The following is a 24,179-nucleotide window of genomic DNA, read 5'->3' on the forward strand; positions in this document are numbered from 1 at the left end:
GTTTTGCTATTTCGGGATAACGTATTGTTAAATTTGGGAGTAGCTCCACCATAAAACAGAGGCTGCAGGATGCAGCGAAGATATCCACGCTTTTAATGTCATTTTTCGATTTCGTTCTTGTACAATATTGATCACGTTTAGTAGACATTTCATTATATTCAGGCATAGTTAACTGACATGATGTGCCGCATTATACCGTGTACTACATGTTAGAAAATAAATTGAAATGAATAAATTAAGACACTTTTCAACTGAAACAAATTACTGATAAATGATCAATAAATGATTCAAGATTGTACAACAGGTGTAGTTTTTAACAAAGTAATGAATTGGATTTATTACCAAGTGTTTGCTACTATGAATATACTATATATAATTATAAACGGTGAGAAAAAGCATAAAATAAAAAGATTTTTTTGGAGTCGGTGGAATATCGATTTTAATTCACTCGTTATCCTAGAAAATATATATTTTCACTCGTGGCTGCGCAACTCTTGAAAATATTATTTTCTATGATCATTCGTGAATTAAATCGATAATCCACCGAATCTATCAAAATATCCTCTATATCAATTATATGTTATTTTATCATGATAACACAAATATAAATAAAATCCAAACCTACTTTTAACAGAAAAGCAAGCGCTCATTGTAATTGATTAGTTATATACTAGGTTATATACAGTTTAATAAACACCTTTAGTATTAGCTTAAACGTAGTAATTTGAAAACATCTGTTAGTTTTTAGAAATACGACTATCTCAAAACATTATATCCCAATCGTGTTATAGTATGGTCTAACCTCAGAGAATTTAATATCTTTCAGGGATGGGAAAATCGTTGTTTGAACTATTTAATATCGATGTATGACTGTCCCTTTTACACCTCGATGTTTTTATATCTAGATGTCCAAACTAGTTTCTTCTTATATGTAGGGTGGTGTCAAATCGTTCAATTAAAAGTTATATAAACGTCTTTTTTTCATTTTATTTTATTTATTTTACCATCTCCTTTGCTTTAGAAGTAAGAGCGTAGCCTGGAGGATCGGGGCATATTGTTTCATAGGCGATCCAGCTCTTCAATTGAGGGTAAATTATTGCCTTCCATCATAACGTCCAGTATAAAGGATATGAATAGGGATTACAGATGAACATAAATTGAGGGGTAATAATACATAAACACTTTTGATTAATCGTCCTAAACATTAAAAGCCCATACACGTGCAAGTTCTATGTAAGTTTGTATTTGGTTTTTACCCTTCAATTTATTTTGATACAAGTTATTATCACTGGCTGTTGCAATATAGGCAAAGTAGGTTTAAAGTTCTGATACTGGTCTTACATCTATGAATATTAGTATTTGTCTGAAATCACTTTATAAAGAATATTTATTGATATTTAAGTTTGTATTTAAACGTCATATCGAACAATTTCAAACTCGCCGTTGCGTGATGGATATGGTGTTTTTCTAGCAACTAAGGGGTCTCCGATCTGATCCCTAAAATGGCTGGATTCTATAGATCATCCAAAAAATACTTTGTACTATTTATATCCATGAAACGGACTTAAGACAGCCTCAATAAGCCTAAGGCTTTCGATGCAATTGCGATCATATTAACAGGTTTAAAATAAAGAAATCAGTTATTTATTTCAAAAGTAATGCTATTTACAGCTTTATATGTACAGGTAACATACATATCAGTCAGTTAAAGTACACATATACATTCTATAGAAGGTTAACCTTGCAATGAAATTTTCATATCTTACAAGAATTTAAATGATGAACTTCTGCTGACGTATTATTTCCATTTTATGACCAGTAACTCGCATTTTATACTTGTGGGTAATACAGTGTTGACATATCTATCATCTCATACTCAAGCAAGAACTAAAACTTTCAAAACCACCATGTGGTATACAATGTACAAGGTACAATGGAACAAACGTGTATAATACGTTTTCGCATAGTTGAGAGTTGTCGTTTGCACGGAAGAAACCAATACTGATTAAGATGGTTATACTATACTTACGTTATAAATCACGCTATTTCTAAACAATATTTTTATATTATCAAACATTAAGACTCACAAATATGTTTTTGAGAGATAGAATGTTTTATCTACATAAAATGCCAGAATTTCGTAACACAAAATCTCAGCATACTGTTTCGTTTATCAAAACATGCATTTGCAATTTGTTTTTAAATTAAGACACTCCTTTACAAACAGATAAAGAAGTGAAGGAAAACTTCTAGCTGCAGCTACACGTTCACCTTCTGGCCTTGAGTTCGGATTATTTTTCCTCGCAATTTAATGTTTTGAACACATCTTTATCGGGAAACACTTAACAATTGAATCTTATCGTGAGCGCTAAATCCACTTTCGTCAAGTGGTTATAAATGTTACAGTCATAACGTTTCGCGTATACATTTGGTAAGATATATACCGAGAAATTACTATAAAAAAACAACGACAACGCTCTATCTGTACGCATGCGCACGTTGCGCACTCGACGGGACCGCAAATGACGTCATAAAATATCTTTTGAGAGAAACGCTGTGTGTGATTTAGGTAAATGGCTAATAAATCGAATTACAATAATTGTACCTTAAGAACGTGATGCCGATTTCGGCGTTTGATGTATTCAAACTTCAGATGCCTTTGTAATGATATATTATCGGAAGCCGACATCGGCCATAAATAACGCGGAACGTTAAAAAAATTATTGAAAATCTAACATTTTAAAAACGATACTTATCAGCAAGCGCGTTGCAAATATTTTCAATAAAACGAAAACAGAAATACGCTGGAAGATAACACAACCGCACTGAATTCGAGTTCAGGCCTTGAATCTCAGCGAATGCCAAAAATCTTTAGAATCATGCGTATTTGTTTGCCTTGAATGTTTTATTAATTTTGGATACTTATATGCAAAAGCGCAGCGCAAACGCACCAAGGTTAGTTTAAACCTATTTATTTTAGCATCGAAAGCTTAAGGCTTATATAAACGCTCTCGAGTACGTTTACTGGGCCTAGAACCAGTACTTGGTGTCTTTGTGTGAGATCTAAAGAACGCTCCAACGATGGGGATCGAACCCTTGACCTCCCGGTCGCTAGGTGGACACCATATCCATTACACCTCTGCACCAAGGTTTATGCAAATATATTGAAATACAAAAAAGTACGTTTGGGTTTGTACATACAACTTGGTAAGTTTCGGATTGTATTGCAAACTTTACCACGTAAACAACTTTAGGTAACCACATTTAAATAGTATTGCAGTGAATGACGAATTTCTTTTGGAAAAAGTATGAGACGAAAATACAATTATTGGCAAGCAATCTTAGGTGGTACCATGTATTCTTATCAAACGATTGGAAATTTATTCAACGCAGAGAACATATAAACACGCATCTCAATTGATGCCAGATTCGCTATGAATAACTAAAAAATAAATAATTATAATGTATACATGTACGTAAGATTTTTCATAAATCAACGATACATAGTGTGTATAGCTGAAGCGACCTTTAACAATGCGAACGGGAATACAACATGCCGCGTTCGCTTTGACATTCGTTGGACTTCTGTCTTTTTCCTAATAACATAAATGTTATTGAATACACACATTAATGTAGTTAACGACGCATTGTTCCAAATGATTTTTCCAAACGAAGGTTGGCGAGTAATGCTGTTAAATACGCAGGCTCGTAGTAATGTACTGAACATAAGTAAGCGTAATTTTATTAAGATAGATAGATTGAAAGATGACTTTGACAGCCGAAATTACGAATATATTACCACTAGACGTAGTTCCCAAGACAACTCACGTATGCTTACACGCCACTGAACGTGGATCGCATAATGCTGTCACCGGATGTAAATGGACGAAGTAGGTACGCGTTAATGTCTGTCCCTGTTGAATAGTGTAACGTTTGGGTCGTTAGACAATTATTGTTTTTGATATGTTTAACCTCTTTTCCTGATCATCATCATCATCATCATCATCATCATCATCATCATCATCATCATCATCATCATCATCATCATCATCATCATCATCAACCTCCTGCTCCTCCTCCTCCTCCTCCTCCTCCTCATCATCATCATCATCATCATCATCATCATCATCATCATCATCATTATCATCACCACCACCACCATCATCATCATCATCATCATCATCATCATCATCATCATCATCATCATCATCATCATCATCATCACATACAAAATCATTATCAGTAACCACTGTTGGTAAGCGAAGTCATCATCACAACAACAGCCACTATGATCAGCATCATGTTGCTATGGATGACTGTAAGTATGGTTTCCTTCGATGCAAGTATAACATATATCGTAACCTTCATATCAAATATATACAATTCATTTCATCGCTAGAAAGTAAAACCATGCAGAGTTTACATGATAGTAAAATAATGTATTCAACAATATTACAACTCCGTGCATTTCTTCCATAGCATAATATATAATTATGGAATTAAGGATATATCTTAGGACAAATTCTGACTCATATTCCCCCGCGTCACAGCCATCAATCCTTCGCAAACCACGGTGCGATCTCAGCATCCAAGTCGATCAATCATCATAGAAATCAAAACAGTTCAAACCGTAATTCGAGAATAATACCACAGATGACGAGCCACTCTCCTTAGGATATAACCGTACTTGAGTCTCTGGCGAGCGAAAAGAATGTTCTAATATGGTTTGAATAGCTTCATTCCGGTCAGCATTTCCTGTTTCCTCCTCTACGGCAAATTAACAACTGGAATTTGGGCAACTTTGTACAAGACACGTTTTTGAATATTTCCATGCATGCCTATCATAGTATTTTCTTCACGATTTTGGTTTTAATTTGAGATACAGTTTTATACATAGTCTCAACTCGATTGAATCGTTAGAATCATTAGCTTCTTTATTTGACGCTATCGATTAATAAAATGGCGCGTTTTAACTAATCTTCATTCCAATTTTACTACAAGTTTAGGTATGGCTTGTTTATTATCTAATATTGTATAATACAATGTGTAGCCTTTATTATGTTGAAGTGTTTATCGTACTGAAACATTATTTTTAGCGCAGCATGCAAACCCCAACATCGCCGTGCGTAAGCAGTGACCGTTGCGATGCAACGCGCGTTTTATAAAAGCAAATTATTTAAACAACACAACGACAACAACATGTGTTGTTTTCAAATACTAAATGAACGTAGATGTCACTCGGTTCAAGACACATAGCTTATGAAACCATGGACTAGTGTTGTTTATTATTAATGTTCTTCAAAAGTGAACACGCTATTCAGTAAGATATATCGAGAAAGCAAGACAGTATCGTACTGGGTTACGTGTATTTCATTAATATCGCCACGGGAATGTTTCGACCTTTTTATTTTAGATATGCTCATTTCAGAAAAAAAGTATGCGATAAAATGTTTCTTTGTGGTAAATTATTGATTTCTTTTAAATAATTATTTTTCATTCGAACGATATTGTTAAATATAGGATTTTTATGATATTTTTTCGTGTGTTCATGCAGTTTTTTGTTCTCCATGGAGGTGTTTATGTTTCCATCTGTTCCCATTTATTTCAGAAAGGCACACATCCCATGTAAACTATATTGATACTATTAGGAGTTTCCATAATTACGCTGTACACATAATGTGATTTAATTTGACGCGTATTCAACTGACATATTTTGTAAGAGCCGATAGCCGAATAAACGGAATGGGTGAATGTGGCAGCTATGTACCAGTACAAATACATAAAGCTTTCCCTACAACGCTGTTATATTGTACATACATGTAACTCTGTTAAATACTCTTGAAACCATGAATTGTAATGAAAGAAAATGAAAACAGTAAACTCATTCTATAATAAAAAGTAAATACAAAATACTATCCATGTAATTATATGTAATTTCTTCGTATACTCAAGCTATTTTTTCGTCTGAAAGAGCTCAAAACATGCACACGCGACGGTTTAAGAAATAATTAAATTCAATGACCCAATTTATGCGTTATTTGAAGAAGAAAAAAGGACTTGCAATATGCTTGTCTTTTTTCTAAACCCTTTGTGCGCAAGCGATAAAAGATTCAGCGCTTTAAAATCCGACTAACTTATTTGGTATACATTAAATAACTACCCCTTTAGGTATTCCATTAAGACCTTTTTTATTCATGTATTGATCACACCTGTTTTGCTTTAAAGTATAGAGATTTGATGGAGTTCCAATCGCGCAATAATACCAGATTAAACACCAACTAGATTAAAGGGACCGTCAACCACGACGACGAAGAAAACAAAAGTTGCAAAGTACCGTGTGTTTTACAATAATTAGTTTATATTAATTACAATATCACGACTGGTATATTACATTACTTCATGTTTTCAGTATAATTTATTAATGAAAATTCGTGTTAAATGAACGTGTTCATTTCTACAATCTAACCAAAATACAAACGAAAGCAAACACAAGAAAAAAAATAATGAAAATTAAGACATAGGCATGATGGGTACAGTGTTTATGCTTTAATTGTTGTTTTATTACAATAACTACGATGATGATGACGACTATTAGATGGGAAAGTGAATACAAAGAAGAAAGCAAAAGTTGCGATATATCTTTAAAGCATTGACGCGTAGGTATAAAAGTGACACATATACATCATCTGTGACGGAATTCGGAAATAAAATCGATACCGTTTCCATAGTAACCGATAAGACTAAGGTTGAGAAATATATTTGAGTGACAATAACTGTGTGTACAAAACACACACACACAAATCAATACATTTTCAATACCTGGGATATTATTGTTTTATGCGCGTGTTTCATAAGATCATGAACAACGCACAGCTGAACTAATACTTTGAAGGTAAATATCAGTTTATAAAATAAATATTTTAAGTTGTTCCACACAATAGATTTGACGATCGACTAATACATTCTTACGAGTTCGTTTACCTATGCAATAGGTCATAGATAGCGTAGATTGCAGACTAAATTCAACTTTAAGTGTAGTCTACAAGCGCTTTCCACTCCCGACGGATTCACGGTACATTAAAAACAACGCTATGCACTTGAGTTTGCTGAAGCCAGGGTGTTCCAGCTAATTAAAGCGCGCGTGCCTGGCGGTCGAGATTTCCCGCATAGAGGCCCTTGTGGCAGAAGAATACGTCCGCTGACGTAGAAAACACGCGCCTCCATCGCCAGGGTCACGTGGTGAGGTCAGCGTTGCACGCGCATTGATTTACCTGACCCTTAATGACCCCAGGAAATGCATCGGATGTGCAAGCGAGAGTTTGCAAACTGTTTTCACGGCGCATTGTTTCGCATCTGTGGATTGCACACACGTATCAATTATGCTAGACCATTGATAAATTAAATCATTATTTACCCATATCGTTCCATGGGAAGTCCGGATTGTTGTGATAACAGAGCCACCAGATCCCGCGCAGCTGCGGATTAATTTAGATCATTTTGGAACGGTCTGAATTAATCACACATTCGTAGTTTAAAACACATTTGAAATTCAAACTCTTAATTTGTATTACGGTATTTAAAAACGAATCGTTTTCGTATTTAATGTAACTCACAAATTAAAGCGAGATTATACGATTGTGTCAAATATTTTTGAATTTATATAAAATTTGCGAAAAAAACTTAAAGTTGAGAAGAACGTGTGTCGAAAAATGCGAGATATTTAATTCTGAAATCGAAAATGTCTGCACAGTCGAATGCGCCGGTATGTATATCATGCATGTACGATGTGAATCTAAATTTAGTTTTAGTGCAGATTCGTTCATACGACACAATTTTGTTTTACGGATCATTTTAATTTCCTGCAACGATATCTATTCATACGACACACGAACACTAACTCCGATTCTAATAAAAAGACGAATGCTTCGGTTATTGTAGGAAAATATGTACGAAATATCTTCGTCACAATCGGCTCGGGGAGCTTATTTGTCTTTGCGGTATTTTATGAAATTCGTCTTCAATATATATGTTTTCTTGCCTATTTTGTGTTATTGTAACATATTTTTATCAATATATTACAATTGAACAAATATAAAATCGTATAATCTCGCTTTAAAAATCTATGCTAAGTACTAATGGACCCTGTTAACTTGCATTTTGATAAATGCAACTTCAAACGAATGTTTTGATACCATTTCATTTCCTGCCGACAACGTGTGAGACCCAAATCGAGTCTTACTTCTAAAAAAAAAAAGCATCGTCATATTATAAATAATAAAATACGTCTTAATTTACACTTTTATCTCCAAGACGGGAAGAGGTAAAAAAGCTAAATCGAAATTATTTACCGTCCACTTTCTTCATCATTCATACATTCATAACACGCTTAAAATCTGAAAACGATTTCGTCTCCGCATTACTCTGCGGGCGTTTAGCGAGGTACACACCTTTGCGATGGTACCTCTATAATACCCGCGAGCCCCGGAACCATCTGTTTGATATTTAGCGGCTTATTATTCTGCACTTTATCACGTGAAATACCGATGGTTTCAAGTGTTTTTTATTAGTGGCTGGTAAGCCTAAAATAAACATGACGAAAATTTTATCATTATGTTCAATCCGCCAGCAAAGACTTATAGCCATGACATTGGACACATCCGCTTGTACCAGTTTTATTAGTTTATTACTGTGGGAAACATTGTCCTTAACAAACCGGCCCTTTCGGGTCAAATATTAAAGTGGTGTTAAAAAGGTTTCACGATCGCCGATAACGTATCATGGCAAAATCTTTGTAATATACACGTAACCTTGGAAACAGAATATATGGATTTAAGTTCCAGACAACCGTCGTAGTTCATATATAATTTCAATTTTAGCACCATTACATTGTTTAGTTAACGTTTTAAGACTAATTATTTTGGCTAGTTTTATTACCTGTTTATAATATTATGTATAGGTATCTAAATGTAAGTCTTTTCATTTTATAAGTATTATAACAATGCATAAATGTCGCTAAAAACTCTCATTAAATACCAATAATTTACTATAATAAAGAGACTTATGTATTATTTTTATTTAATATGACATGAAACCAATCAATATAGCATTTATGTATGGTAAATTAAAGTACGGAGAGTTCACTATTATTAATATTTAAGAGTCCAACACGCAAATCACGTTGTTATTGTCCATAATTCAGGTACACTAGGACTGTTCATTTGATAGCGTTTCATAGACGATAAGAATGTAGTAATATCTGTCTAGACTCGTGCAACGCTTTATACAGAATTTATGGTCATCTCTATTCTCAATATACCGCTCCAGTACCCGCTTGTCTATTAAAGTGCTAATATAAAGATACCATTATGAAGTTTAATTCACATTTTATTTCCACAAACTGATGACCAATAGCCGAAGGCTAATAATTGAATGCGGATTTCGCCCAAGATAAGGTGTATTTATCATACGCTGACGGTTATTTCTACATTTGCGCATTTCTATATTAACCCTTTGCATGCTGGGAAATTTGTCGTCTGCAAAAATGTTGTCTGCTGAATTTCTAAAATAAGCATTTTCTTTGATTTTTTTCAATCAGAGTAGCAAACAGTTTGGATCCTGATGAGACGCCACGTTCTGTGGCGTCTCATCTGGATCCAAACTGTTTGCAAAGGCCTTCAAAATTCGGTTCCAGCACTGGAAGAGTTAATGTGTACACTTTTGCAGGTATAATCCAAACGATCTCAATATTGCAAAGGTTCCGCGTATTGATTGTGTGTTTGCAAAATTAAACAATAATTCTTTAATTCACAACATAAAAAATCAAGCTAACCTTTTTAAATGGATTTTGTTCTTTAAGGAATTGATATCTTTAGTAAGTTTGCAAATTACGAATCCTTTAAACGGATTATTTTAACTTATCCGTCCAAAATGTTCACATTTTACAAAACGACATTCAGATCATTCAAACATAATGAGCACTTCACAATATTCACAATTAAACTAAGCCTTTTATAAAGAACACAGAAGCACAAAGAACACAAAAATCCACAACAGCTACAACATGTAACGTGTGACATGAACGACAGTACGACAAAGCACTAATACAATGGCGACATTGCGAAAGTACGATGGCGACAATGCGATGATACGATGGCAATAGTAAGATATGACTATCGCATTGTCGCCATCGTACTAACGCGTTGTCGCATTGTCGCCATCATACTATTGCATTGTCGCCATCGAACTATCGCGTTGTCGCATTGTCGCCATCGTACTATCGCATCGTCGCCATCGTACTATCGCATTGTTGCCATCGTACTATCGCTATATCGTATTGTCACCCTCTGGATTTTAATGTGTTACCACGATGGCACTAACGGTATTCCGTAAGTTTGAGCGTAAGAATGTTCTTAATTATGCAACCTTGTTGAGATGGATTTATATTTTCTGTAACTAATGCTTAACATAGACTTGTAACACTTATATGAATGACGTTCACGTAGTCTCATGACTATCGAAAATAAACCACGCACATTTTAACATCTACAAATATGAACAATGTTTTGATGTTAAAGTTAGATACTATTATCATTTCAGTTTTGGTCATATACAAATAAACGTTCACTAGTATTATTATAATATGATAGTACGGCGCTATCGGTCATTGTCGGCTTGGGTACTACTCTAATGTACCCTGAGTACTGTTAAGTATACTAAAAAGTACCCCGGGTACGGAAAATATTCTAAAACGTATCCTGCCAATTTATACTGTACCCGAGTTTTATTCCCGCACAAAATCCGATATCGCTAAATGCGCTACGGAATACGAAACACAATTTTCTTCCAACAAATCCTGCCTCAAAACGCTTTTTGAATATGAGTTTTTATAATATAGAGGCCATTTCACAAAATATTGGCACAAATAGAAACACAATTAATTTGGAAAAAAGCCGACAACGACTTATTTAGTTTTATAATTCCAGGCTACGTTGGAGTATATTTTCCAAACCTATGATATAATAAAGTATACTTAAGCGTACCCGGGGTACATTTGAGAAGTAGCCGAGCCGACAAAGACCAATCAAGCGATAATACGACCTTGCAACACCGGCATCAACAAATAACAAGGGCTGTTTGTAAAACATGCATGCCCCCAATATGGGCTCTCCGTTCTAGTGACAGCCATTGTGTGAATATGTTTTTGTCACTGTGACCTTGACATTTGACCTAGTGACCTGAAAATCAATAGGGGTCATCTGCCAGTCATGATCAATGTACCTATGAAGTTTCATGATCCTAGCCATAAGCGTTCTTCAGTTATCATCCGGAAACCATTTTACTATTTCGGGTCACCGTGACCTTGACATTTGACCTAGTTACCTCAAAATCAATAGGGATCATCTGCGAGTCATGATCAATCTACCTATGAAGTTTCATGATCCTAGGCATAAGCGTTGTTGAGTTATCATCCGGAAACCATTTTACTATTTCGGGTCACCATGACCTTGACCTTTGACCTAGTGACCTCAAAATCAATAGGGTTCATCTGCAAGTCATGATCAATGTTCCTATGAAGTTTCATGATCGTAGCAATTAGCACTCTTGAGTTATCATCCGGAAACCATTTTACTATTTCAGGTCACCGTGACCTTGACCTTTGATATAGTGACCTGAAAAGCAATAGGGGTCATCTGCCAGTCATGATCTATGTACCTATGAAGTTTTATGATCCTAGGCATAAACGTTCTTGAGTTATCATCCGAAAACCATTTTACTATATCGGGCCACCGTGATCTTGACCTTTGACCTAGTGACCTGAAAATCAATAGGGGTCATATGCCAGCCATTATCAATGTAACTACGAAGTTTCATGATCCTACGCATTAGCGTTCTCGAGTTATCATCCGGAAACCATTTTACAATTTCGGACGGATCACTGTGACCTTGACCTTTGACCTAGTGACCTGAAAATCAATTGGGGTCATCTGCGAGTCATGATCAATCTATCAATCAAGTTTCATGATCATAGGCCTAAGCGTTCTTAAGTTATCATCCGGAAACCATTTTACCCTTTCGGGTCACTGTGACCTTGACCTTTGACCTAGTGAACTGTAAATCAATAGGGGTCATCTGCGAATCATGATCAATCTACCTATCAAGTTTCATGATCCTAGGCCTAAGCGTTCTTGAGTCATCATCCGGAAACCATTTTACTATTTCGGGTCACCGTGACCTTGACCTTTGACCTAGTGACCTCAAAATCAATAGGGGTCATCTGCGAGTCATGATCAATGTACCTATGAAGTTTCATGATCCTAGGCCCAAGCGTTCTTGAGTTATCATCCGGAAACCACATGTTGGACGGACCGACAGACCGACATGTGCAAAGCAATATACCCCCTCTTCTTCGAAGGGGGGCATACAAATAAATATTCAACGAATAACTGGATCACGATTCCCAAGTTGTCAGAAAAGTAATTGCAAGGATCTGTTGCTGTATAATGCACTACTCAAAGCATTCATAATAGATGAACCCGTGACTAGAGGATGTAATCAGACGCTTGATTTTTATGCTTTCTTGCAGTAACGCGACCCAGACGTTGTGATTAATGAACGCTGCATTAGCAATTTGTTCAATTGGAATTTATTCCTATTCGCTTTCATCTGGCTTCAGAATGCTTTGTATAACGATATAAATAGAAATATTCAGACTTTGCATTTTGCCCACTTTTATAGGAGTGTTCTAGAAATATAGAAACAGAAGCGTTTTCCAAGATGTGTTATCATGAATTTTAAAAGATCAGGTGGCTGTAACGAAAGGCCGATGAGCTGTGAAGGTACAAGTTTACAGGCACACAATCGAACCCCAAAACGAACATAGGTACAACATAATGTCGGTAATTGATGATAATTAATAGAATCAAATAGCCAGATGGTCAATGATGGACTATTTCGGACTTAATTAAAGTTGATACATACGGTCGCTTCAAAAGCAATGTCCAGCCGCCCTGGAAATTTATGACCAATGTAATTACAAGTGCAGCGCATTAAGCTATGATTTATGGTGATTAGTGAAATGTCGGAGCGCATCGTGCAGGCAGCATCTGGCAGAGACATACGACTTCCAAGCCAAATACAAAGGTCAGACTATTCAAAATAAATTAATAATGTGGTAGCTAGAAATGTATGTATTCTCTTAGCTCATACCGAATGTGTTAAGATAAATTACATTAAAGGGCATACTGAACAGTCATCAGACTCCCTAATGAATTCTAAAATTAATTTGTTGAAACCCACGTTTGACTTTGGTCTTTTACACAAGGTTGCCGGTGTTCACAATTTTCCATTATTTTCAATTTAAATTTTGTACACGATTAATGTATTACGTAAAAAAACAGACATACGATGTTGCATAGGAAACTCACAAACTGAATTACAAATGTTTAAGTAAATAGGAGAAACACGACCTTGATGTTGCATATTTGAGAACCGCAGTAACTAAACTGCTTTCAGCAGCTTGTGTGTTGTTTGTTTAATAAATGTGGCTGTTGACATTACTTATATCCGAAACAATGTCCACACTTGGTTTGGATGTCATTAGAACACATGTATTGATAAAAGTGTATGTTCATTTGGAAAAATGCGATTTTTGATATGTTCACAATGTTTTACAATAGCCATGTAAGCAAAAGCCTCATCGTAACCATGTTTTATATTTTCAAACTTTGCCGAGATATTATGATAACTAATGATATGCTCGATTTTCGTGAAGATGAGAAACAAATATTGTGACTGGTTTTACTATAACGATTTATGGAAAGTTGCCCCTCCCTGTTGCGGCTATGTTTTTGACAGACCAGAACCTTTCTCTGGCTGCAATATAAAGAAGTGAAACTCCAGCTGCTCCATCAGTATTGCAATCCTATTGTACATACGTTCATGGTCCTTTATTTATGGCAAGTGACCAATTGCCAAAACAGTACGGCACAAGGTTAATCAACGGACGGTCATGTGTGTTTTTTTTAACTCGGCCGATATATTTTAAGAGCATATAATCTGAACAATTTAAATAAAATGGACACAAATTTAACTTCTAGAGTTTTCACAATGATTCTATAAAGCTATTGAACATGCTCAGACCCCTGGCGTCCATAATTTTCAACGGAGCGGACTATTGTCACTCATCTAAGATATAATTACAACGAATATCTGAGCACGATAATTTAATGAAAATTGGCGAAACATATGACGTCTTCAGTCTGTAATCATTTTGGCTTTCTGACGTACTTTATGCCCCTATGTGACATATTTCCTGCCGGAGATATGATTGAGTAAATAGTAACAAGTTTCCTAATGCATGGGCAATACATTATGGCTCTAGAGTGGTCACAAGGTACACTATTACATCACGCGACGCACAACTGACGACGATCGACAAACGACGGACGTTTCGTATTGAAAAATGAGTGCTGAACATGTGTGTGATATTCTGTTATGGTAATGAAAATGTGTATTATTTTCGATTAATGTAATATAATGATTTACCCATATTCCGTAGATAAATTTGAAATTTGAAATGCTCATTGATAAACTCAAGTCGGCTTATAGTGTTTCAAGCGGCGGAAGGTTTTCGGACAACCTTCTGACCTAACCTCGCTTTATGAGACACACCGACGAAGGCTTTAGCCTAAATGTGCCACCTTGCGAAACAGGTGCGTCCTTTTACAAGCACTGTTAACATTTCCGTGGCATCACCTGCATTCTCTAGCCGACAAATCTCATCCTGGCATGCGCACATGCCACTCGCAAGGGTGGCAAACCAGTATCTTGTGCTTCTCCTCGGTACATCACACATTCCTCCATATTATTGTCTTAGACGTTAGATGCATGCATGTTAAATTTACTTAGAACATGAACGCATATATTGTTCAAGGCTTTATTTAAGGAAATAAGAATATTTATCACATAATATTGTTTCGCCCGTTTAATTCCGATATATTGCAATATAAACCTCATAATTACACAATAAGGGTTTTATACCCAACGGCGAATATTCTCAAGTAACTTCAAACAATGTGATTTTTTAAATGCATCTTTCGATTGCCTCTGTAATCAGCGATTTTTCCTTCCCAATTGGGAAAAGTACCTGTACCACATACCAATTGGGAAAAATAAGCGCGAAAAACCCTGAATTTATGGGAAAATTCGCGTCGTGAGAGCTCACAAGCGGGAATTATGGGCCTTTGTTATTGCTTGGTATCAAAAGCACAATAGCACAAATCAACTTAAATATTGATTTACATTCATTTTGGCTTGAAATGTTCAGTGTCAGTGATCATTTTAATTGTTGACTTGCAGATAATGCGGTTTTGGACCAAAATTGACTATAGTTTCCATTCTTCAAGTGGGAGTACCTTTTACAGGTACTTTATAAAAAGGGAAAATCGCTGGTAATATTGCGGTATTCTTTACAACACCCTAACATACAGCATGGCGGTAATTGATCTAGGGGGACACATTTAATTCCCAATTTCTATTTAGGACTAAAATATATATTTTCACCACGTAGCTTACGAGGATCCGTGGCCATTAAGTAGGTCATACGACGTTCTTATGAAAATAAATAAATAAAAACAAACAAAGACTTATCACAATTACAAGTCATTAAAGACTTAAACCATAACATTCGAAGTATTGCATTTGCCTAACCGAAAGTGCAAGCGTCACGCTTTTAATTATTTAACAGCTTGTAGTAAACCAACACCTATTAATAGTAATACATTTGAGTTTTCTTCCATTGAGAAGATTTGTTTTACTTTTGAACCAAATCTTTATTAAACATATATCGTATTGGAATGTAGCTGAAGCACGAACTACTTTATTATGGCGCATAACAATAGTTCTGCAATACATTTCTGTTAAGGTAGAGCTGGGTTTTTATAAATATCAACAGTGTCAACGCCAAATAATGGAATCCAATCTATTTGATAGATATCGAAATTTACTATCGCGATGTTGTGTAATAAACAACCAACACACTGAAAGAGATATACACCGATATAAAAGTGTTTGTACATAACAGTATACCTGTTTAACTTAAAAGAAAACTATAAAAACATGCTTGTATGTGTGTATGTTAAAAAGTAAATTCCATACAACACTATGTATATGTGACAGACACTTATCTAATAAAAAACTACATCTGACTCACGGCATTGACCAGCATGACATTCGATGAATCTCGCTCGCAATCTTCTCAGAATCCCAGACGGCGTTGCCAATGGAGAACATTAAATATATCGATAACATGTATGGCGCACGTATGATAGAAACTGTCTGAAGAGGATTCGGCGAGTTCTTTCTTACTCATCGTTGGTGGTGACTAGGTCGTACAAAATACATTTCAAGAGTACATCGTCATTACTAGCGTTTTGTATTATATTAACGTGCATTAAGCGACAATTGCCACGCGCTTAATGTTACGGATTTGACATTGACATGAGCCGCGCTCTGTGAAAAGGGGGTTTAATGCATGTGCGTAAAGTGCCATCCCAGATTAGCCTGTGCAGTCCGCACAGGCTAATCAGAGACGACACTTTCCGCTTTCATGATATTTTTCGTTTCAAGTAAGTCTCTTCTTAGCAAAAATCAAGTTTAGGCGGACTGCACAGGCTAATCTGGGACGACACTTTACGCGCATGCATTAAACCCCTTTTTCACAGAGCACGGCCCATGTCGTTTATCAATATCGTTACATTAGGAAGTGTCTCATTAATGCCATTCTTCCTGATCAAATATTTGATCTTCGTCTTGAGACAAGAAAAGTAAAGATAAGCAGACACATATAACCGGTCCCGTGAAGGAATTCAATTAATATAGTCCGTTGTTTTGTACGCAATAAAGGTGATCGATGCTTGTCGCGGATTGCATTAGGAGGGGTTTTATCATTTAGAATATGGGCGCCATTTGAGTTAAGACATTACAGTGCATTTGGCGATTGACGCATTTCAATTTGGTATCTTATATCTAACGTGAACGAAATTTTAAAATGCATTCCGTGCTTATAGTTTTAAAATACTTCAGTAATTGCTTTCAGGCGACACAATGGTGTAATAAATACGTAAATAGCAGTGGGTAAATCTCAAAATAACTTTATAGGTACAATTATAATCGCCATTCAATTTATTTTTGATAAAATTCCCAATTAATTAAAACTTTATAAATGAATCCTCTGCCATAATTCATTATAGTGATGGGAACGGATGAGGACATCATCATATAATTCTTTGCAAAGATAAAAAGACAGCAATTACTAATTTTATAAGCATACCTCATGTCTACAATAATACATTTTTCATAAAAATACATTCCGCTAATCGAAATACAATATATTAATAATGTGCATCATTTTAGCAATTAATTTTGCATTTTAAGAACACAATTGAATACACTTCACGAGTTACAGCTTTGTTTGTTTCCGGGTTTTAAAAATAATATTACATTATGATCTCTACTCATGTGAGAACTACAGTTAAACCTTAAAAGTATTTTTATAAATTGTAATAGTATTTGGCTTAAATAGAATTTCATTGGTAATGTTTCAAATGCGTTTGTTACGAAACTCATTATCTCTGGTTATCAAAAACACACTTTGCCGATTGCGTTATTGTTTGCACATGGGGAATACTCCAAAGTGTTTTAAATATGTCGAATACTGTTATGCAACGATTACGACACTCCGTTAAATATGTTCACTTCAAGTGCACTTATTGGCACGTTCCACATTTGCGCCATATTATTGACTATAAACAAAACATTAGTGGGATCAGCTGCCATAAAGTTGTGCATTCAGCTGCGTTACGATATGAACATTATACATTCTTTACATAAAATTTCAATTATGAGTACATTAAAAAAATTCAATACGTACCTACAGCAAGCACAAACGAACCAATATCGACCAAAAGCTAGTCGAATGTTCTCCTTATGCATATAGGAAAGAAAATTCAGCTGTTTAAACATTGCTCTAGTGTATGTTTCTTTCAACAAACCACTGTATTATGTTTGAAAAAAGTATTGGATTAACCAAACATTCCTGGGTCTCGGCTCGGACTAAGATGCTTTGATAAAAGCTAAGCCAAGGAAACACACTGCAATGGGCTCCTATCAATATAGCAAATACGACACACTGGTCCGATTATATCTGTACGTCAGATGAGATTTTTACCATTGTAACTGAAGTATTTCTCTTTTGCAATACGCGGAAAAAGGTTTGAACGATTGAAAATCCGAGCAATGTGAAACAATGTCATTTTCATGATACGTAAACTACAGATGGCGTTTCTTTCCTTGATGACATGTGTTGGAATACAGTAGTGTGACACCGTTTAAACAACTTTACACACAGTATATCCAATTTACAATTTTGCTAAAAATACATCTAATCAACCAAATTGTCATTAGTTCAAAACCGTATGCTACTGAATGGCGAGAAGATCAATTTGTGTGGATTTTTTTCAACAATCTTAACACATATCCACACTGCTTGCAGCAAAATGAACACGTTTTAATATAGGTATTATTAACAAAGGCGAGCTTAATATGCGTAAACTCAGATCATTCCATAAAATAAAATAAGTTAACTAAAACTTTTTCCGATTGGTTCAACAATTTAGTTAAAAGACTTCGCGAATGTGGTTTCTATTGCAATGACTGAAAGCAGCATCGTTTCATAATTTGACTTTTTTTTTGAAAGCTTAAGGATATTTGAAGTATTGTGGACAATGTAAAATGTAAATGTATAAAGTGAACATGATTGTATGTCTATAGGAATTTGAGAGTAATATACGTGATAAGTGCATAATAACATATGTCTTACATCAGGCATTGTTAACCAAATGGGAAACAAAACTTATGACGCATTTATACCACAACAAACGCGATGAAATCCATGATAAAACTTTATGATAATCAACGCCAAGAGCATCGATACAATTGCTGGAGCATTCGTCTAGACCGCAAGTTGCGGAAAGTCCATTACCACGTATGAATTATATATGAGAATGCAGCACAAACAAGCATTTGTTCTGGCAAAGAACTCATAAAAATAATTATTCACCGACAGCGACAGGTTTTTTGTTGCGTGAAGGCCATTGTAAATGAATAAACCGCGTTTCACACGGAGTTATCAAGGATAATAACATGAAAACAGGTATCGTCTCAATATCTTTCGACGCCACATCATAAAGTTGAGATAGATGTGTAATTAGTGTTTCTCCAATGAGTTTACAAAGTGGCACATAATCCGCTGTAAGATTACCTTTGTACAGATTGGAACGTTTTTAACCACTTTTCACATAATTGTAACATGAAAGACATTGCTTTTTGAAATGACAATGCCTGCTTTACAAATACTAATATTTAAGAAGCACCAACGGTAATCATGGTTTTGACATACTAAAGGTATTACAGATACTTTAAAAACGCCCATTTTGAATTGACTTCTAATGAATGGAGTCGTGTTCTGAGAAAACAGGGAATAATGCATGTGCGCAAAGTGTCATCGGACTGCACAGGCTAATCAAGGACGACACTTTCCGCCTAAATTGGATATTTGCTAAGAAGATACTTCATTTAAACGAAAAATGTTATAAAAGCGAAAAGTGTCGTCCCTGATTAGCCTGTGCGGACTGCACAGGCTAATCTAGGACGACACTTTACCCACATGCATAATGAACAGTTTTCTCAGAACATGACTCAATGGTATGCTGATGAAGATTTAGAGGTGTCTTGTTCTGATAAAACTGGGCATAATACATGTGCGTAAAGTGTCGTCCCAGATTAGCCTGTGAAGTCCGCACAGGCTAATCAGGGACGACACTTTCCGCCTAAACTTGAATTTCGGTAAGAAGGGGCTTCCTTGAAACTAAAAATACCATAAAAGCGGAAAGTGTCGTCCCTGATTAATCTGGGACGACACTTTACGCACATGAATTAAGCCCAGTTTTCTCAGAACAAAACACAGAAAATCATGAGAATACTGCTTGTGAAGATGTAAGGGACTGAATCGTACACCAACTGTCATTTTTCAGCGTTAATGGTAAGATGTAAGGGACTGAATCGTACACCTACTGTCAGCATACAGCGTCAATGGTAATGCAATTTCTATAGAGGCTTATTGTGATAGAACTTAAATAAAATGAAGAACGAGAAACACAAATGAAGCAAGAAATATACCACAGCTTAAACTATAAATTGTGTTGTGCTCGTTGTTTTGGAAATTTATTTAACCCAATAGTCTTCTTTTTCTAAATATACCAATAAGAGCTTAACATTAAACAAGCCATGTAGAATTAAAATCAACACCATGTATTTTTATTACATACGTTTCACACATTTTTTTAGATTGAAGTATGGGGTTATTTATAAACAACATCGAGGACAGTACAAAGATCGCATAAGGATAAAATTAAAAAACATGTCATTGAGATAATAACAGTGTATGAACAAAATATTCTCACTCTCTATTCAACTAACAAATCAGTGTTTTTTTCTGTTTTGTTTACTTTATATTTTTATTTTTATTTTGGGTTAGGAAAAAAAGCACGATAAACCATGATATTGGGAAAAATGAAACCTAATTATATATATATGATTATAGAGAACAGTTTTCAAATTATTATAAGTGCATGTTTAAGTGCATTTTTAAATTTAAATTATAAAGTGCTAAGGAATTTCATGTATATTGCATTATAATAAAATAAATTATTGAGTTTATTGAAAAAAAAAGGATTTTTGGATATTTGCGTCAAAATTTTGGGAAAATATGTTACTTTTTGCAATCGGCAAACAGCCTTCCAGAGGCTGCAATTTTTGAGCAAACATCACTGAACATAATCGGGTTTTTTCATAGACGTGAGCAATTTTTTTGTGAAAAAAAAAAGATTTCAAGCAGTGCTCCCCTTTATCGCTGGGATTGGCACCGTGAGAACGTCACCCACAAAATCGCATTAACTACGTAGCTTTATATGTAGATGCTACATAAAGATCCATGAATGCAAGAAAACATATGGTAATGATCATTCGCCAATCATGACGACACCTGTAGGCGACACGAGAGCACAGGTGGTTAGCGTGTGGCTATGATATTAATTAGTGAAAACATCATTTTGAATGATAAATAATCATATTATAACGAAAAATTAACTTTTCTGAAAAAAAAAATTTCACTATCAAATATATATATAACAAGGTATGCAACTCAAAATCACCCCAAAACGGGGTGCATCGCTTTGAACAGCCATATCTTCATCAATTGTGCAGCGATTTTCACGATCTCGGTCTTATTCAACGCAGAAATGAATTTCCTTTCTGGAAATGTATATGTCTTGCAATATTTTTACAAATGCTGGGTCAACTTTTAAGAAATAACACGATACACAACACGCATGACCCAGTTGACAGTGATCATGTATTCTTTATGAATGAAATCTCCAGTTGTAAAGACACACCTCCGCATTGGACCAATGAAATCACTCGTATGTTTAAAATGTCAGTTAGTTGAAATGTATGTAAACAAAGGTTTCAAACGGCGCTGGACAGTTAGTCTTGATGCAGAATGTAACGACAAGAACGGTAATAATGTTTTTTCATACGTTTTATTGAATTATGGTATCGAACTACATGAACTTTGTAGGGAAGTTGCCCTTTACTCCGTGAAGATTTCAGTCTTAAAGACAGCATGATCACTGTCAACTGGGTCATGCGTGTTGTGTATCGTGTTATTTCTTAAAAGTTGACCCAGCATTTGTAAAAATATTGCAAGACATATACATTTCCAGAAAGGAAATTCATTTCTGCGTTGAATAAGACCGAGATCGTGAAAATCGCTGCAAAATTTATGAAGATATGGCTGTTCAAAGCGATGCACCCCGTTTTGGGCTGATTTTGAGTTGCATACCTTGTTATATATATATTTGATAGTGAAATTTTTTTTTTCAGAAAAGTTAATTTTTCGTTATAATATGATTATTTATCATTCAAAATGATGTTTTCACTAATTAATATCATAGCCACACGCTAACCACCTGTGCACGAGAGCATATAAGTGCTGCTGTTATATTGTGTTATATTCATATATATTACGTTTATGGCGAGGCACTTATCCGGATTCAAGTTCATACCGAGTTCATCAAGCATAATTACTTTAAAAGAAAACATTCGTAATTAAGTTGTTGTCTTAACTGTTTGATATTGAGCAAATGATGATCTGTTTTCTTATTTAAATTATAACATTCGTCATTTAAAAGAAGTTGTAAATGACATGAATCACGTGCGTACTAGCATGCTTGTGAACGACGTAGTTTACCAGTCTTAATACATTCTTTATTCTTAACTATATGAAAAGAATGTTGTCCACGCCGTCTAAGGCTGTGGTCCGACCTAAACGAAAGCATGTTACTGATGTGTGTAAAGGTGATGCTTTGCTGCTTACAACGCTTAGACGTCACAGTATACACATCTTATATGGACACAACCACATTGAATACGTATACAAGTTTTTTTTTAAATAAGACTTACCACGAAGTATTAGCAAATGGCGTTGCATAACAAAACAACTATGATTACCGTCACAATCATGCCCTAATTAACGTACATAATGTACTCACCCGCTGCTATACAACCGAGCATGAAGACCAGAGAATGCGCACTACATAGACAAGTCCTAATTCCCATGCCTGTCCTATATCTTTTCTACCCAAAGTTCTCCTTATAATAAACATACTGTCATATCCCTATTCTGTCCACACTGGTCGTAAATCCCTAAATATGTGATACACTTTTCTTCTGTTGATTGGTATGGTACCTCCTGAAAAAAAAATGATAATATGCATAAATTCAAAGTCAATATGATGTTTGTGTGCAGTCATTTGTCATGTAACACATGTTGTATCGTCTAACCAAACCATGATCATTAAATATAAGACTTTTTTAATATTTAGTTTTGACAGCTCAAAATTGACATACATTTGCCATTGCTCACAATGTTCAATTATTTTGCACGATTTAAATTATTTGAGATGATAATTCAGGCGTACGATCCGAGTTGAGTGTGTGGCCATTTTATCAATATATTGTAATTGCTGCAGGTATGGAATTACATACAGCAACATTTATCCGTTAGATTCATAACTTTGTAGACTTTTCATTAATGTACTAAGCATATGTTCTCCTTATGATAATTTTTTAAGTTAATTAGATCATTTATTTTTCGTATCAAATAATCGTTTGGCAACCTTGCCCATATTCCTCAATATATCAGAAAATACAAGTAATTTAATTAGTATGAACACAATTGACTACATATCATGAAATCGGTTTACAGGTGTTTAACGGTTGTTCTACTACGATATTGAAAGATGCCAATAATAATATAAACATTATTATGTGTACACCAAAGCTTAAAGACATTGATAATGCCCTATGATCAATGACCTTTCTATAAGAATACGTCATATATAATAACAACCATTCTTCTATTGAGTACCTCGATCTTTTCTACTCCAACAATGTCAAACACATAACCCCGTTCACAGAACAGAGTACATCAATAATCAATTCACAATTACTCTAATATATTTCTCTTTAACGATAATTAAAGAGCAAATAGTCTAGTGAAGTTAAGACAGTTAAGATATCTTTGTTCTTCTACAGGTACTTGCACAATCTTTCGACAGCGCTATTAATAATTGCTACGGTATTAGATCTGATGTCATTTGCTGGGAATTCCAAAACAAACTGACGCAACGATCACTCACTAACTATTAAAATCCCGCAACAATGTACATTCCAATCAGCATATGGCACACCCAATGACGAATTTTGAGAACAATGATTTTTAATAAATTCTTTATGAATGTGGCCTTTGAATAGATTAGTTATCGCTTAACCGGTCACAAATTAGGTATTCTGTCAAAACCCTAACTACAGTAGTGATGCTAAAAAATGCCATATTAAAATCGGCTTATTATATTTTCCGTACCATAATATTTATCTGATACAAATTACGACTTTAAACAACTGTCATCACACTATTAATGTTCATCAGAGTGGTATACGCAAAAAAAAGATTAACTGTCTTGAGCTAACTTGCTTGAAATTTCTATTTATAGAGATGGTGT

General features: G+C 35.0%; 1 protein-coding gene across 2 annotated transcripts in view; it reads right to left on the bottom strand.

The window, feature by feature from the left end:
- LOC127853665 (protein kinase C-binding protein NELL1-like) overlaps positions 1-24,179 on the bottom strand; it is a 73,905-nt gene that overhangs the window by 48,603 nt on the left and 1,123 nt on the right. Inside the window, exons 1-2 of one of the 2 annotated variants that reach the window (XM_052388358.1) lie at positions 23,546-23,701; positions 22,668-22,867 (exon numbers count right to left, since the gene is read on the bottom strand). In XM_052388358.1, coding sequence (XP_052244318.1) covers positions 22,668-22,734 — 67 coding nt within the window. In that variant the 5' untranslated portion in view covers positions 22,735-22,867; positions 23,546-23,701. Of the gene's footprint in view, positions 1-22,667; positions 22,868-23,545; positions 23,702-24,179 lie in introns of those variants that run through there. The other variant, XM_052388360.1, reaches the window with a different exon arrangement.

This window comes from Dreissena polymorpha, chromosome 12, assembly GCF_020536995.1.
Source record: "Dreissena polymorpha isolate Duluth1 chromosome 12, UMN_Dpol_1.0, whole genome shotgun sequence".
Classification (NCBI taxonomy): domain Eukaryota; kingdom Metazoa; phylum Mollusca; class Bivalvia; order Myida; family Dreissenidae; genus Dreissena; species Dreissena polymorpha.